Source organism: Pygocentrus nattereri, chromosome 26 (assembly GCF_015220715.1).
Source record: "Pygocentrus nattereri isolate fPygNat1 chromosome 26, fPygNat1.pri, whole genome shotgun sequence".
In the NCBI taxonomy this organism is placed as follows: domain Eukaryota; kingdom Metazoa; phylum Chordata; class Actinopteri; order Characiformes; family Serrasalmidae; genus Pygocentrus; species Pygocentrus nattereri.
This window is the reverse complement of record NC_051236.1, coordinates 12,171,130-12,188,664: the sequence shown is the minus strand read 5'-3', so window position 1 is coordinate 12,188,664 and position 17,535 is coordinate 12,171,130. Positions and strand designations below refer to the sequence as shown.

Sequence of the window (17,535 nt, the reverse complement as noted above, 5' to 3'; positions counted from 1 at the left end):
TGCAAATGATTTCACCGTGTATCTCTTTACAAATGCTCTCCGCAGGAATCACAGCATTCTTTGCAGCCCCACCTTTCCTCTGAATGTGAAATATACTGAAGCAATACTGAATTGCTGTGAAGTCGCAGCCTTTAGTCTATAATGCGTACAGTCACCTGTTCTCTATCTGCCACGTGTACACTTCTGTACAATTCAAAACCACAACCATTTCACTCTAACAGTAAAGGTCTAGGATGGGACTGATGTGAGAGAATGTCTTACCAAAGCTGTTCTTGAAGCTGTTCTTCTCCAACGTTCAAATACTGGAGTAAAACAGTACAAAAGCAGTTCTGGTTACCTATGCCAAAGGTTTTCTGGGAATCCATGCATGATCAGGCAGGAGCCTGTGAAAACTCCAGCCACACCACTAAGCTGTTAACAAATTCCCACAAATTCTTCCCTCTGGAAAACTAGTCACATTCTGAAAACATGATTTATGCATATTTACAGCTTAATTTACAAATTCATGAGAATGTTTTATGTCTTTGATATGAGACTTCACTGAAAGTACTCCGCAACTGCTCACTGGCTTTTAAGATAAAGATAAAGATTTTCTATACAGGAAAATGCACCTTAATGATTGGCCGTGGTAATTGACTGTATGCTGCAGATATGACAGAAAAAGATTAGATAAAAAATTCAGAAGTATTGCTTTAAATAAATCCCAGTCATATTTTACAGCCACCATGCATCAGGATGCATTAAGATATGAACAGTCATTCAGAGCGGTTTGGTGTGAAATTCCAGTCTGAATTGTTCTTTGTTCATAGTGTTGGTGATAGGAACCAGACATCCAAAGCATTTTATGCCTCTCAAAACTGTCGCAGAAACCTATTAAATGAAACTTTTACCGTTTGATGACTATTGTGTAGTTTTAATATAATTTGCAAAAGTTTGAACACCCATGGTCAAGTGACATGTTTTATTGATTTTCTAAGTAAACATAAGTTAACAAATCCTCTGGACCAAATGTAAAATTATAATTTGCCTGCTAATTTTAGTGAGAAAGTTCTATTTATTTGCTGAATGTTACATAATGGAAAAAATGTAACATGAAATATAATGTCATATGATTTTTGCACCAGCCACATTTTAAGGGTTATTTCAATATGTTAAATTCAGCAAATAAACAGTAATTGTATGTTAAAACGTGCAGAAGTGTGTTCTCTGTACACACGTAAAAAGGGTGGTTCTTGAAGAGTTCTTTCATAAATTGTTATATAGAATCATGAACATTCAAATAACCCATTTCATGTTTTAAGGGTCCTTTCATCATGAAAAGGATTAATGGAGAATGTGTTTTATATGATTCTATATAGAACCTTTTTGAAAAAGGTTCTATAAAGCACCACGAAAGGTACTTCTAGGCTTGATATTGTAACAATAGAAAAACTCTTTTCAAAATGTCCCATATAGAACCATCTACTACACATTCTTCATCAATCTAAAGAACGCTTTCACAGTGTAAAGAACCATTTAATCATGCAATGGGTTCTAGGAGTGTTCATGGTTCTATATAGAACCATTTTCTTTACTAAGAAACCTTGAAGAACCATCATTTTAAAGTGTGTAGGCTTGACAGCGTAACAATGAAAGAACCCTTTTTGGTGTTATATAGAACACTTTTCAAAAAATGTTCTATATAGAACCATGTACAGCACTTTCTCCAGCAATCTGAAGAACCATTTAATGATGCAAATAACCCTTTTAATCATGCAAAGGGTTCTTTGAGTGTTCATGGACCATAGAAGCATTTTATTTACTAAATAACTTAAATAGTTGACCAGGGGTGCTCAAACGTTTGCACACGACTGTAGGCTTCATTTTATTATTATCAACATTACATGTAAAAACTCAAAAGACACGTGGGTTCATTGGTCATTTTGGACAGTAAATAAAATGGCTATATTTGCGCTGTAGACACTGCAACTGCTGTTTTTTGGTGAAGTTTCTCTATATTGCACTTTTCACATCAAACCACCCTGATTGACTTTGTTCACATCTCAACAATTGATTTACACAGTCATTTTGAAATTCCCCTTTAATGTGGTTTGACACCATGTGCATGTGTGTTTCAGATGATCTGGAAGCAGTCCCAGTCAGACAGTTCATCAAACATATAATGGAGCTCTACTCCAACAATCATCATGGCTTCTCTCAAGAGTTCGATGTGAGTATCAGCTTTTTTGAGCGTGTGTGTATCACTGCTACTGATAGCGCAGATGGCCAAGGGAAAGGGCTAATTAAAGACAAGAGGCTCATTAAAGAAGTGCTCTAGCTGCAGGAATGTGTGCAGCAGCACTAGAGCATTGTAGTCAGGTTCCTGCCTATAGCAAACATTTACTGAACACAGCCTTCTGTGGTTACCTTCAAAAACAAGCACAGATTCCCTTCCCCAATAAATAAAATTTTACATTTTTCAGTATTTAGTGTGTCCACCCTTTACCTGTATAACATTCTTTTCATGGCGACTCACTTTCAGTTTCCCAAAGAAAGCCACAGGGATATTTTCCCACACCTCCAAAGTTCAGTCTTAGAAGTTGGTTGCTGTCTCTGCTTCTCATGATTCAAGCAATCCCAAATACATTCAGTGATGTTGAGGTCTGGCTAATCCATTGTTTTTAACACCAGAAGCTTCTTGGTTTGATTTGCAGTTTTTTTGTTTGCCTATTTCTTTTTCTCAGTAATGTCATCTTGACAGCTACACATTGGTTCTGTCACGATTGGCCCCTCCCAGTCCATGCGTTCATGTTTTGGTTTTGCCCATGTGCAATTTTGTTTTGGTTTAGTCCAGCCCCTTGTTTTGTAACTCCTCCCATGATTGTCTCCACCTGTCTTCCACCTGTCCCTCGTTATCCCTGTTGTATTTAAGCCCTGTGTTTGCACGTTGTGTTTGCTGGTCTTTGTCCTTGCCCTGTTTGAATCATTGTTGGATGTATGGGTCTGTTGTTTGATGTGTTTGCTTTGTTTGATCCGTTTGAACCAGTTATTGTTTGTCATCATGTCTGGAAATCGATCTGTCCGTATTGGCTCTTTGACCCTGGACTGTCTTGACCCTGATTTTGGATTTGCCCTCAATAAAAGTCGCCTACCTCCGCACATGCGTCCGCTACCTCGCTCCTCGCTACACGTTCAGACTCATAGTTGTCTTCTCACAGTGGAAACACTTGTTGATCTTTTCAGATCTGAAGGGAAAATGTCGCTTGATTTTCTCTTTTAAATATGTAAGCTTTAAATGCTGTTTATCTGATGGGCCACAGTTTTGGTGCACATTTCCCATTTTCTCAAGATCTTTTAACAATTTTCTGAACTCGTTTGGAAACTGCCTGGCTTTTTTCACGTATTTGCCTTTGACTTTACTCTTCCTTACACAAGTGGATTATTTTGTGTCTTATCTCATCAGAAATATGTCTTAAAATAAATAACATACTCAATGGCCATTTTTACTGTAAATGAAATGAATGGTGGTGTCTGACTTTTGCTCAGCACTGTATGAACTCTCACAGTATTCCCAAAGAGTACATGTAGGAGAGAGATCTGTTTATGTTATGTAATAGGCTGTTACATTCCAGTTAAGATAAAAGACAAACTGTTAGGCACTCGGGTAGATGAATGTCAACACCATCACTGCACACCAGGGTGCTAATTATGGTGATGGTGAATAAAATGCAGTCAAAATTGCATTGATGTGATAATAATTAAATGATTTGGACAAATAGGGTAATTTATGTAAATTACAATGAGGAGTGTGGCTAATTAGTGGAATAATTAGAGAATTATTTTTCAAAGGACTCTAGGTTTTTACATTAATTTGGTCAATAAAAATTAGTTTGGTTAGCAGGTGATGAGGGTTTTCAACAATGAATTCTGGTCAACATGAACAACTAGACAAAACGCTGTTTCAGTTGCTGTAGCAACTATTTCTTTTATTTCTATAGGAGGTTCAGCATTGCACAGCTGATGTGAAGATTACAGCGGAGCACACAAACCATCCAGAGAACAAACACAAAAACAGATACATCAACATAGTGGCCTGTGAGTGTTCACTGAAGGTGGTCACGTTGCATACACAGTTCATGAATATTTTAATTAGGTTTTTTGTGCATAAGAAGTTCCAATGTGATCCTTTAACTGCGATAGCAAATGTTGTTTAAATAAGTTGTATTAAGATATCTTACTACTCTTCAGATGACCATAGCAGAGTGAAATTGCAGCCCTTGCCTGGAAAAGATTCCAAACACACGGATTACATCAATGCTAACTATGTAGATGTAAGTATATGTATATATATATATATATATGGGTTGTCTACACATGTAGATGTATCTGTGTGCATGTTATAACTAGTTTTCCTCTTTCTCAGGGTTATAACAGACCCAGGGCATACATCGCTGCTCAGGGACCTCTGAAGTCCACCTTTGAAGACTTCTGGAGAATGATATGGGAACAGAACACCAGTGTCATTGTCATGATCACCAATCTGGTGGAGAAAGGCAGAGTAAGTCATGATGCCATGCCGTGAATACATCTTTAATGCTTAGACATTTAGAGTTCTAATATTATTTTTTTTGTCATATACATTCAGTACATTCAGTTACCTTGTGCAATTATTTATATCTCACTTATTTTTAACTTCTTTCATGAAATTTGACACAATGCAAAGGGTAACTGCAGTTTTCAAATAATTTAAAAACAATACATACAAAAGGTTTTGCTTGACAGCAACAGTATACAGTAATTACTTACTAGGATACCCTTGATTTATTTTATTTGCCGCCATTAAGTACAAGTTATTAATTTTTCATATTTTTCTGATCTGGGTTTAAAAATGTATTAAAAGATGCAAAGAAAACAAGACTCCTAAGCCTGGTAGACCACCAAAACTGTCCCCATCAGATTAACAGAACTTAATGCTTTTGTCTTTAAGAGAGTGGAGAAGGTCAAGCTCCTCTCTTGCTTCAGAAACTAAACTTAACACTATGTGTCAGGAAGAAGGTGAAGCTGTCAAAATGCTGTAACTGAGAAGAAAAAAAAATCACACAAAGAAGCTGCTTGTGTTTTCAGGACAATAGACTGTCCACTACAGAGTCCAGACCCCAACATCATTGATTGAGTTTGGGATTAGCTGGATTGGAACAATCAGAAAATGCAACCAACTTACAAGACTGAACATTAGAGGTGCAGAAAAATATCCCTGCAGATTTAAAAAAAAACTGAAATCAAGTCTGTACTTTGCACAATGCTGTACTTAGAAATCTAATAACATATTTAGTTATGTAATGAATTGCATCCCGTATCAACAATTTTAATTCTTCACTTCTGGTTTTCTCTTTTTGTTTCAAATGTAAAGGATACTATTTTTTTTCATAACAAGATTGTAGGCACAACAGTAACTTAATCAAATTAAAATCATAATAATCACGTCACATACATCACGTTTTCTTCAATACAACTGTGGAAGGGATTGAACATTTAGAAACCACACTTTTGACAGATGTTTTTTAGCTCATTTCAGAGTGAGAAAAAATTACATAATGATTAAAATGTAGTAAGTTGCATTTCAAGGCACAGGGAACCTGTAGGAGGCTTAACATACTGTGACTCTCAAAATGTTCAGAAACACTGAACTGTTGTGTTTATTTATTAAAAAAAATTTTTGCACAGAGGAAATGTGACCAGTATTGGCCCTCAGAGAACAGTGAGGAGTATGGAAGTATGGTAGTGACGCTGAAGAGCACAAAGGTGCATGCGTGGTACACACTGCGGCACTTCTTCATACGCAACACCAGAGTCAAAAAGGTCAGTCACTGTTGTGGCAGGATGTGTTCATGTCTTGTATACTGGGTAACTGTATTTGCTTAGATAAATGTAGAAGGTGTTTTTTTTGTCTTTGTCTCTGTTTCAGGTGCAGAAAGGAAGGCAGAATGGCAGAATAGTGGTTCAGTATCATTACACTCAGTGGCCTGATATGGGTGTGCCTGAGTACACGTTACCAGTGCTCACCTTCATCTCCAGATCCTCTGCTGCTCGCACGCCTAATTCTGGACCCATCCTAGTGCACTGCAGGTAGGGTTCATGGTGGACACATAAGTGATAACTATGAGTGAGGAAAGCACTATTTGAGCGAGATTTGTTTGACCAGGTCAGATTCTGTAATGCAATTTTATTTGACTGGCTGATTTTTACAACATCACAAAGTAGCAAATAGTATAGTGCATACTGTATGTAACATTTATAGTATGCAACAATTACATTTACTATGTGCTGCAGTACAGGGCCGAACCATGCCAACTGGACCAATCTCAAGACCCACCTCATTTTGATAGCCCCCCAGTCACTTCTTAGCTACTGCTAAGAAGCCATTGCTAGCCACTTTTCACTTTCCTTTAGCAGCTTTCCAGTGTTTTTCATTGATATGTTTTGAATTTCAAAATAGGTCCAAACATGTGCCTGATGGAATTTTAAAACACACCTGATACCCTGACAGAATGGAGATTGTTTTCTATCCATTTACAGAGGCAAAAATATTTGTAAAATTATGTTAGCTTTGGCTTTTTGGAGTTGTTGTTTAATGTTAGTAATTTGGGCTAGTTTGACTAAATAATAAGCAACAAGGAAAACGCTCATGTAAAACTTTGCATATTTAATAACCCAAAAGTAAAGTTGGCATTTTAAAAAATTGTTTTTGCTGGACCATCCAAATTTGTGTTGTGCCATGCTGTATATATTATTTAGAGATTAACTTCACTATGTTCACTATAACTTGTTCACTATGCAGTAATTTTACTAAGTAGATGAAATAAGTAAGCAAATTTATAAGACTAGGCTTCAGTGTTACATGTAACTACTGCAGTAGTATAGCATGCAAAACAAGCTGAGTCCCAGAGTGTTTCTAAATAGATGCTAAATAACAGTAGCAACATGTCACATTGCCATGTTTCAAGCTGGGTTTTTGTTTTTACAAATGGTCATTTGATATGATTTACAGAGGATAATTCACTTTGGAATTGTAAAATTGGTAAAAAAAAAAAAAAAAAAAAAACACAATAAAACTCATGAATTTTGTCAGTTTTTACTTAAATTACAATACCTCCCCAGATAAACGAATCCAGATAAAGGGCGCTTATTTCTGTTAGCTTTTCCATAGTTTGGGTTTGTTGGTTTCACACGCTCTCTCTGCCTAGTGCTGGCGTGGGGAGGACGGGCACATACATCGTGATTGACAGCATGCTGCAGCAGATAAAGTACAAAGGCACAGTGAATGTCCTGGGCTTTCTCAAACATATCCGCACCCAGCGCAATTACCTGGTACAGACAGAGGTGAGTGTGTAGTGATTTAAGTGGTGTGTGTGTGAGTGTAGTTGTGGGTGTGTGTGTGTACATACACCTGCATTTGGTGTGTTTGTTGGTGCTCCATAATGACATACTGGAGAATAAAGTGTTAAAATCACTCCACATGTCTGAAGAGGAACTGTTTTAATGCCTAATGCCTGTTCCCCTGGGATGTGTCCAATTAAAAAAGTCAATAAAAGTCAGTCAATATAGCTAGCAGTTTAGACTCAAGCAGCTTTTGTGTGTGTGTGTGTGTGTGTGTGTGTGTGTGTGTGTGTGTGTGTGTGTGTGTGTGTGTGTGTGTGTGTGTGTGCGCGTGTGCGTGTGTGTGTGCGCGTGTGTCCTACAGGAGCAGTATGTGTTTATTCATGACGCTCTGATGGAGGCAGTGCTTGGTAAAGACACTGAGGTGCCCGTCTGGCAGCTCCACAGCTATGTAAACAGCATCCTCACCCCCAGCCTTACTGGCACCACACGTATGGAGAAACAGTTTAAGGTAACAATTATTACTCTGCTAAAGCTACATCACATTGTGGAATTCACAGACCAGGGGAATCCAATTTCAGTCCTGGAAATCCAGAGACCCCACTAAAGCATACTGCTGTAGGACCACAATGATTAGTCGACAAAGCCGATTAGTCATTGACTCCATTGATTTTGGAAAATGTTGACATTTGAATGGCAAAACAAAACAGCAGATCTATAAGGCACTATAATGTTCATATGACACACATCATGCTGTCATATTTCAATATGTTATAGACAGCACCAGTGGCAATATGCCTGTTATTGTTGCTGCCATGTATTATGTGTCATACACGGCTATTACATTCTGGCTATTATGCATACATATATCTCCACAAAATGATGATGATTTTTCCTGCTTTACACCTTTAGCAACAATGTGAATTGGCTCTTTCTATTAAAGGGTGGGATTTTCAATAAAACAGTGCCATGTTAAGTGTCCAAAGCTGACCATTCCTTTTTGCAACCAGTGAACTTTGTAATGTTGCACAGACTGAACTTTGAATGATAGCAGCACTATAACAGGGACAAAGTGAGAGGAAATTGCAAAAGACATAATAGTTTGATTAGCCTATTAATCAAATTACCATCACCTATAGGAATAATCTTAAAACAGAAGCCCTTACCAGAGTTTAAGTAGGGAAATCACCAAACCGTGCTGTAGCGGGACTCCCCTATAATAGACTGATCAAATAAGGTGACCATATTAAGACAAGAAGAAGTTTACAAAATCTTGCAAAACCTGCAGCATGCCAGAAGACTTTTCTTTGTTCTTTAAGCCTCATTTCCGTATGGAAAACCCACCAGTGAAGCTATAAGTTGCAAGTCATGCTGGGAGACAAAACAGAACATGCCCCAAACCCCTCTTCATAGGGCAGCTTCATTCCTAAATCCTGCACAGGCTCTACATACCCATATGAATATAAATGTATTTTACATGAACAGCATTGGCTGTGAAGGTTTTAACTAATTGCTTTACCTACCTTTGGGAAAGATGGAGCTTTTACTGTCTTTGGTTATAGCTTTGGTTCCTGATTAATTGATCAGGATTGCAAAACTCATTGTAAAAGGGTGTCCTGAAGCACTAAAATCACCACAGGTTTTAAGTGAGTACAGTAACTGTCAATTGCAAATTATTTTGTACAATATGCTTTATTACTAGACATGGGCTTACAAAAAGGAAATAAATAAATAAATCGTCATGTCATACCTAAAATCACCCCATGGTAAAATCACTGCAATGCATGTCTCAAGTGGTTTATCATCAACAAATAATTCTTACACCAAATAAAGTTGCTCATTTAGAGTAGCAGTTCTCAAACCGGGACCCCAATTTTCAGAAGAAAATGTCAGCAAAATGTTTTTTTTTTAAGTTTATTTAATCTGTGTGGGCCATATCTAAAAATTAGCCCTTGTTAAAAAATTGTAGATGGATTAAATACTATAAAAAATTTTAAAAGTGCCAACCAATCACAGTTTATCTGCAATGTCTTGTGCAGGTCAGCAATAGCTAAGGAAATGGGCGAGGTTTCTAGTGAGAAATGGTCATCATTTGTTAAGTGAAATTAGTGACTGAGAGCTATTTGGGCCGGTTCAGCGGCACTAACTACCCACAAAGGTTAGACTAAAAAAGTTTGAGAACTGATGATTTAGAGGATACTAATGTTTTCAAGTAAATATGGACTGCTGAAGGAAGACAAGCGCCTGTATATTACAGTCATTTCATTTTTTGTCATATAATAATGATAAAATCAGTTGTTGCCGGTGTTCACTGCATAATCCTTTGCATAGTCTTTGCTCACCAAATTACCGCTGCAATGGTAAGGTCAATTTGGGGATTAAAACAAAATTCACTCGCTGTAAGGTGCTCATATGTGTGTTAATACTAAGTGTTTTGCTAGAGCGTGATTCCAATCTGATTTTAGGACCAGCTCTGCTTTATAAATTCTAATGAGACAACAGTGAGAATTTCTTAGAGCTGTACTCATTACTGTGGAGCTTTTTGTACAGCTAACTTGCTCCCCCTTGTGATCAGTTGTGGTATGTGTCTCCTAAGCTGGTGATGCAGTGCAATGCCCAGTTCATGGAATGCTTTAGCGCTCAGAAAGACTGCAACAAAGAGAAGAACCGCAACTCCTCAGTGGTGCCATGTGAGTATCAATAAACGTCAACCATCAGTCTTTTCATCATTGCAATTAATGTCCTACTTTGTTAGAGAGATTAAAGTTGTGAAATCATGTCATGCTTTACAAATCTTGACAGGTCATTTAGTTTTTCTGTTTATGCGGTTATAATTTAATTTTTATCTTCATGCTGTATCAGAGAAGATGCCCTTTATTCTCATGTGGCCTTTTTGCTGAATTTTGCTTAGGGTACCTTGTGTGAACTCTGCAGGTGTTTATATGATTCGTAATTTATGAACGTTTCTTTCCACAGCGGAGCGAGCTCGGGTCACACTCGCTCCTCTCCCTGGAATGAAGGGCACAGACTACATCAATGCCTCTTACATTATGGTACCATTACACACTTCACCGCAGCAATGTTTTCAGTCCTGAGTGGCCCTCTATTTTTGGAAACTTTCATTTGTGTTAGAGGGACAGTGAATAAAAAGTTTGTGCAATATATCGTTGCTGTCATAACAAACTTTATATCTCATTTTTCCCTTTTTTGTTATTCTTTCCCCATTTGAAAATGTCAGCTCCCCATTACATTGTGTTAACATCTCATGATGAATGGAGCAATAGCAATTTTGAAAAGCAGCCCTTTCAAGTTTTTAGATAGTTTTATATTTACAAATGTTAAGAACATTTTTCCTTCTTATTTAAAGGTGATTCATTGAGTGTGGTGCCATTTAGCCTTTGTAACTACTATAAATTCAACTTTGAAAGAGGCTTTTACAGAATTCCATTGCTGATGATGGATTAAAGAGTACTGTGGTTGAAAGTATCAGGGTTGAGTTTGAGCATTAAAGACATTCCATTGATTTATTTAAAAAAAAAACAGATAATTTACAATTGTATGTGAATTGTATGTGAAACTACTGGTCAAAATCATGTTTTGTTGGTTTTCTGAAAGTTAACACACTTCTGCACATTTTAATCCACAAGAGTGGTTTATTTGTTGAATTTGACACAAAATATGCCAAATGTGCAAAATCATGGTGTATTTTATATTGCATGTTTAATTTTCTTTCCAATATCTTCACCTCAGCAGATAAATAGAAATTGTGCACTTAAATATGGCAAAGAATTTTAGTGCACTTTTTTTTTTGACCAGAGGCACCCAATTCTGTAATATAGATAATGGGGCTGTACTTTCAAACTGCCCTCAATCAGTATCACAGTATCACTGAACCGAAAGAAAAAGAATCAAAAAATGTATTTCTTCCAACGGTCTCCAGGAAATATGCATGATGCAGCTTCCTGTCATATATGTGAATGTGTGACTTTTATTCCAGATATTTTTCAGTGATTGTGTTCAGGTAACTGGGTTGAGTGAATGTTGTGGGAGACGACTGAAATGTACACTTTTAATAACCTGAGTCTTGGAAATGACTCGTGGAAAAAGGATGTTTCAGACACGAGATGTTAAATGGATTTACACATTGACTTTGTCACACATCTGAAATAAGTATATTGTCACTGTCCAAAAATTTTTTTTTCTGCACCTGTCCTACATTGTGTAAAACTTTTGTGATGAACAGACAAATAGAAATGCACCACAATTGCTTGGAATAAACTATCTTTATATTTACCTATATTAAAAGTAAAATATATTTTTGCCTTCTCCTGAAAAGTTAGCATTTTTGAGAAGTAATTTGTTGTAAACACTTAACCTGTGTTCAAATGTATTTTACTTTACATACATATTTGTAAATATCAGATATACAAATACAAATGGCACCCCAGTTGTGGTATCACCCAGAAATGTATTGTTTTGGGTTTTTTTTTGAGTTTTCTCATGACAATCTATTTGTACAATTATGTGAAAGTCTAGAAGATCAAAGCAATTTCAAGCATAAAATGGACTGTTTGTGGTTTACTGTACTATAATTCTTTTCTTGGCTGTATGTTATAATTATTTTTTAATCATTGGAGGTTTTAAGAACTGCATGCTTTATCAATTACAGGGCTACTACAGGAGCAATGAGTTCATCATTACCCAGCATCCCTTACCGCATACAACCATGGACTTCTGGAGGATGATCTGGGATCACAATGCTCAAGTCATCGTTATGCTCCCTGACAATCTAGGGCTAGTGAGTACATCACTGGAAATTCTAGTGAAATGTTACAAAATGTAAAAGATGGCATGATAGCACTGCCAGACTATAAACTGTTCTTCCTCAATACATGGGGTTTCACATTACGTATTTGTGTACACCTTGAGCAAAATGGGACCAATAATTTACTTCTATAGCCCCAGAGACGTGATGTCAGTGATGATATGACCTGTTGTGTTCCCTCACAGACAGAAGATGAGTTTGTGTACTGGCCCAGCAGAGAAGAGGCTATGAACTGCGTGGCTTTCACCGTCACTCTCATCAACACAGATAAACTGTGTTTGTCTAATGAAGAACAACTCATCATTCATGACTTCATCCTGGAGGCTACACAGGTACTTCACATCCTTTCCAATTGAAATGATGTTGTGGGAGCAGACACCATGTCAGCACCACAGCAACAGCACAGGGGACAGATGTACTAAGCCTTTTACGCCAGTTTCATGTATAAATCAGACACATTCTACCTGTGTAGTTCACAAGCCTAAACATGCAGTTCTTGAGAAAAATCCAGAATCTGCTTCTCTCCCATGTTGTTGAGACCCTTCTTTTAAGAATGGCAGCAGAAACAGAGGCATGAGATTCAAACAAGTGTTGAAAGAATCTTTACCAAGGGAGTAACATCATTTCAGATATATGTTGGTGAGAAGAACATTTAGGATTGGAAGTGTGTTTGTCAGAATTAGATTTGTTAGCACAAAATATCCTATGATGTGGCAGAATTATGCACATGCAGTTTGTGCTATTGTTTCACAAATTCTGTTTACTTTGCCAAAGGTAGAATTCAGTTCCATCTTCAGGGGGTCAATTTGTGGGTCTTTAAGTCAAAAGCATTGGGACACCTACACATTACACCTGTAGGGGCTTTTATGACATCCCATTATAAATCAATAGGCATTAATATGGAGTTGTCCCCCCTTTGCAGCTATAACAGTTTCCACTCTTCTGGGAAGCTTTCTACAAGATTTTGGAGTGAGTCTGTGGGAATGTTTGCTCATTCATTCAGAAGAGCATGTGACTCGACTCGTGATATAATCTAGTTTATCCCAAAGGTGTTTGATGTGGTTCAGGTCAGGACTCTGTGCAGGACAGTCACATTCTTCCACACCAAACTTACCAATCATGCCTTTATGGACCTTGCTTTGTGCACTGGGGCTCAGTCATGCTGGAACAGAAAAGGGTCTTCTGTGGACTGTTCTCACAAAGTTGCATACAGTTGTGCAAAATGTCTTGGTTTGCTGAAGCATTAAGATTTCCCTTGACTGGAACTGAGGGGTCTAGGCCAACCACTGAAAAACAACCTTATAGCATTATCCCTCCACCAAACATTACAGTTGGCACAATGCGGTGAAGCAGGTTATGTTCTCCTGGCTTTTGCCAAATCCAGATTTATCCATCACTCTGCCAGATAGAGAAGTGTGATTCGTCACTCTGCAGAGCATGTTTCCACTGCTGCAGAGTCCAGTGGTGGCGTCATTTACACTACTCCCACTGACGCTTGGCATTGTGCATTTTGATTGTAGGCTTCCGTGTAGCTACTCAAACCCATTCCATGAAAGGCTTCTTACGTGCAGTTCTTTTGCTGATGATGCGCTGTATGGTCTAGGAAAATAAGTCAGAGCAAAGGTTTCCCTAATGGGCAGACCAATGGTGATTTCCTGTAAATGTGGCTCTGCTGATGATTCTCTTCTGAATTTTTGGCTCCTATTAACAGGTCTAACATAGCCTTGCACCCTATATTTTCCTTTTTTTTACATTGATGCCCTGCACTCCCCCCACCTCTGTCCATCTTTTTTCAGATGTCCAGTTCATGATTTAGTGCTGGCACTGGTGCTGGTAGAATTATACCTCTGTAAAATGTTTTGGTGGGAATGAACTATTAATACTGCTATCTCTTTGTCACTGAACTTCCATTTTCTTTTTTAGGAAACTGAATGTCAATTCTTATGCATTATCAGCACATACTGCAGTCATATGACAGTACATTTTGTGCTTTGACTGTGCTCATGCATACATCTGGCATACACCAAATTCCTGACTTGATTGTGGTCTAAGAGTCTGTATGTTTGTATCTGCGTTTCAGGATGACTATGTGCTGGAGGTTCGACATTTTCAGTGCCCAAACTGGCCTGACCTTAGTGCCCCCATCAGCAACACATTTGAGCTCATCAACATCATCAAGGAGGAGGCCATGAGCAGAGATGGCCCCACTATCGTACACGATGAGTGAGTGTCCTGCATGTGTTTGTTCTCTTTTTTCAATGTCAAATATGATACATTTTAGAAATAGATAGAGAAAACATCCTAAATTTAGTCAGAGAAAGGAGAGAAGATGTTATACTGATTTTGGTGTGGAGTGTTGATTTGACTCTTGTCATTCCTCAGGTTTGGAGGTGTTTCAGCAGGAATGCTCTGCGCACTGACCACTCTATCTCAGCAGCTGCAGAGTGAGAATGCTGTGGATGTGTACCAGGTGGCCAAGATGATCAACCTCATGAGGCCAGGTGTCTTCACAGACATTGTAAGCTTTCAAATAGTTATTGAATGGGCCTATGTTAAGGGAAAAAAATGTCCTCATTTCTTGGGAAGAAAAACATTTGATATAGTATGTAAACATTAATATTCTAAAGTATGTCACAAATCCTATCCATTTACATATATTCACCTACTCAGCCTATAGCAGTTTAGCTCCACCCATTTATGTTGAAGTTATAGAGAGTGTTTCAGCCTGAATTGCTCCTGAATGAGATACAATACAGTGTAGCCAATCAGAACAGACATCAGTCTTAAAGGCATAGGTTAAGTGAGGTTGGAAACTAGTCATGTAGAAATGAATTTTCATTGTTTAGGGTACATAAAACCACATACACTACTCATGAAAAGTTAGGGATTTTTGGCTTTCAGGTGAACTTTATGGAAAACATAAAAAGTTCACACTACAGTGATATTATATCATGAAAGTAGGGCATTTAAGTAGAAGCATGCAGTGGTGATTTCCACATCTCAAACAATTTATTGAAACAAAAGCCAACAACAGTGGTGGGTGTACCCCAACAAAAAATATCAATGTCTCAATAACTTGTCATGTGCCCCTGAGCATCAATTACAACTTGACAACAACGTCTCATGCTGTTCACAAGTCGACTCATGGTCTGCTGAGGCATGGCATCCCACTCTTCTTGAAGGGCAGCCATCAGGTCATTGAGATTCTAGGGTACAAAGTTACGAGCCTCTGCACGGCAACTCAGATGATCCCCTAGGTTTTCTATGGGATTCAGGTCTGGAGAAAGTGCCACTCCATTTGAGGTAACACAGTCTCCAGCAGCCATTCCCTAATGATGCGACCTTGATGAGCTGGAGCATTGTCATCGATGAAGATGAAATTAGGCCTGTGTTGTTCATGCAGAGGCACAATGACTGGATTAATGATGTTATTCAGTAGTATGGGTTGGTCACTGTACCATTCACAAAGTGTAGGGCAGTTCTGTTTTGACTACACACACCTGCCCACACTGTAACACCATCACCACCACCTTCATGTTAAGCTCCTTGTTAGAGAACAGCAAGTTGTGCAAAAAGTACTGAAACATTGAACAGTTGGAGATGTGCATTCAAAAATTTAGAGAAGGTCACACATATATATATATATATATATATATATATATATATATATATATATATACACAAGAAATTAGTAGGAAATGGGCCCTGTAAAGCGTGCTTTTGTATTTCATTATTTGCTCTCTCTTATTTTTATTTTTCAGGAGCATTATCAGTATCTTTACAAAGCAATGCTCAGCCTGGTCAGCAGTAAGGATACTGGACTTCGCTATCCATATATGGACAGAAATGGAAGGATAGTGAACACAGATGAATCCAACACGGCTGAGAGTATGGAGTCTCTGGTGTGAAGGTTGTGAAAAACAAGAGGAGAACACCCAAGTTCATTTGGCAGACTTTCCTTGAGGCCTTTATTTTTGCCAGACTCATTGGTAAAATAAAAAAAAAAAAACAACCTAAAGACATTTTGTATACTGAAAAAAATTCTTTTTGATATTTATTTTTGCTGCTTTTTGTTATCCTGCTGAGTGTCACAACTTACTCTTCAAACACACACACGATGAAATGCAGCTGACTACTTTGCACTATACTGTCAGTGTTACTGCCTGATGCCTCGCTGATTTCCACCCGTTTTGGCCATCGAGCTCCAGTACGCCGGCTCCTTCTTTTATTGGGAGGATATTCAGCAATGCTCCTCTACAGAAGTCAACAGCAACTCAACAGCACATTAACACATTAGCACATAGATATCTGCCTCATACACACGCAAGCTGTACTCGGTAAAGCTCCTCATGTACAATGTAATGCTCGTCATGATGCGACCTTCATGACAGAAAATGTTGGATTAATGTTATTTTTGTTTATGTTATTGAGATATATCATTTTCAGTCTAACTTATATACATTATTTCAATGTGGTATCATAACAGCAACTGTGAACATATATTGTTATTGGTAGCATTTCTATTGTTTTGTAAAATATATATAAATATATTGATCATAAAAGTGTGTTGGTCTTTTTTGTGATGGGTATACTAACCATGATCGTTCAATCAAATAAGACCAAGGTTCTTAATCCACACCTTAGATGCCTCTGGTCAGCTCACGTGTTTGTTCAGTTCGACCTCCAGTTTGGATTAAAAACAGCTGCTCTGAAATGCTGTTTATTTGTTTCTGAAACTATCCATCCATCCATTTTCTATCATCGCAGGGCAGACAGACAGACACAGACAGTCACTCACACCTAGGGGCAACTTTAGCATGTCCAATTGGCCTAACTGCATGTCTTTGGACTGTGGGAGGAAACCGGAGAACCCGGAGGAAACCCACGCAGACACGGGGAGAACATGCAAACTCCACACAGAGAGGACCCCGGTCAGGGAATCGAACCCAGGCCCTCCTTGCTGTGAGGTCGACAGCGCTACCCACCACGCCACTGTTCTGCCCCCTGTTTCTGAAACTAGAACAGAAAAAAATATACATGTGAAATTGTAAACTGCAGAACTATTTAACTCCCATTAAAAAGCATAATAAGTTCCTATGTCAGCATTGTAGGAGTGCTGCTGGTAAGTAAGACAGCAGTAATCTTAGATGCATATATTAACCCTTAGAAGTCTGTAGTGTTATTACTGTCATTTTGCTACACACTCAATTTACATTACATTATGACTTACTATAGTTACTGTATTAACTGTTTCTAATCTGCACTTTTTGTTTGCTATTAGAGCCAAAATTGGCCAAAAAAAAGGAAAAATGAACATTTTTCTCCAGAATTTTCAATATAAATATAGTAATGAT

The 17,535-nt window shown here is 38.0% G+C and overlaps 1 protein-coding gene across 2 annotated transcripts in view; it reads left to right on the top strand.

The window, feature by feature from the left end:
* The window catches only part of ca16b (carbonic anhydrase XVI b), a 122,632-nt gene extending 106,371 nt beyond the window's left edge, over positions 1-16,261 (top strand). For both annotated transcript variants that reach the window (XM_037534940.1, XM_037534939.1), the window contains exons 15-29: positions 2,118-2,209; positions 3,978-4,074; positions 4,228-4,310; positions 4,403-4,537; positions 5,704-5,838; positions 5,945-6,105; positions 7,224-7,359; positions 7,721-7,867; positions 9,953-10,046; positions 10,333-10,409; positions 12,026-12,154; positions 12,367-12,513; positions 14,262-14,404; positions 14,564-14,699; positions 15,943-16,261. In XM_037534940.1, coding sequence (XP_037390837.1) covers positions 2,118-2,209; positions 3,978-4,074; positions 4,228-4,310; positions 4,403-4,537; positions 5,704-5,838; positions 5,945-6,105; positions 7,224-7,359; positions 7,721-7,867; positions 9,953-10,046; positions 10,333-10,409; positions 12,026-12,154; positions 12,367-12,513; positions 14,262-14,404; positions 14,564-14,699; positions 15,943-16,089 — 1,859 coding nt within the window. In that variant the 3' untranslated portion in view covers positions 16,090-16,261. The remainder of the gene's footprint in view (positions 1-2,117; positions 2,210-3,977; positions 4,075-4,227; positions 4,311-4,402; positions 4,538-5,703; positions 5,839-5,944; positions 6,106-7,223; positions 7,360-7,720; positions 7,868-9,952; positions 10,047-10,332; positions 10,410-12,025; positions 12,155-12,366; positions 12,514-14,261; positions 14,405-14,563; positions 14,700-15,942) is intronic.
* Positions 16,262-17,535: the final 1,274 nt, after the last annotated feature.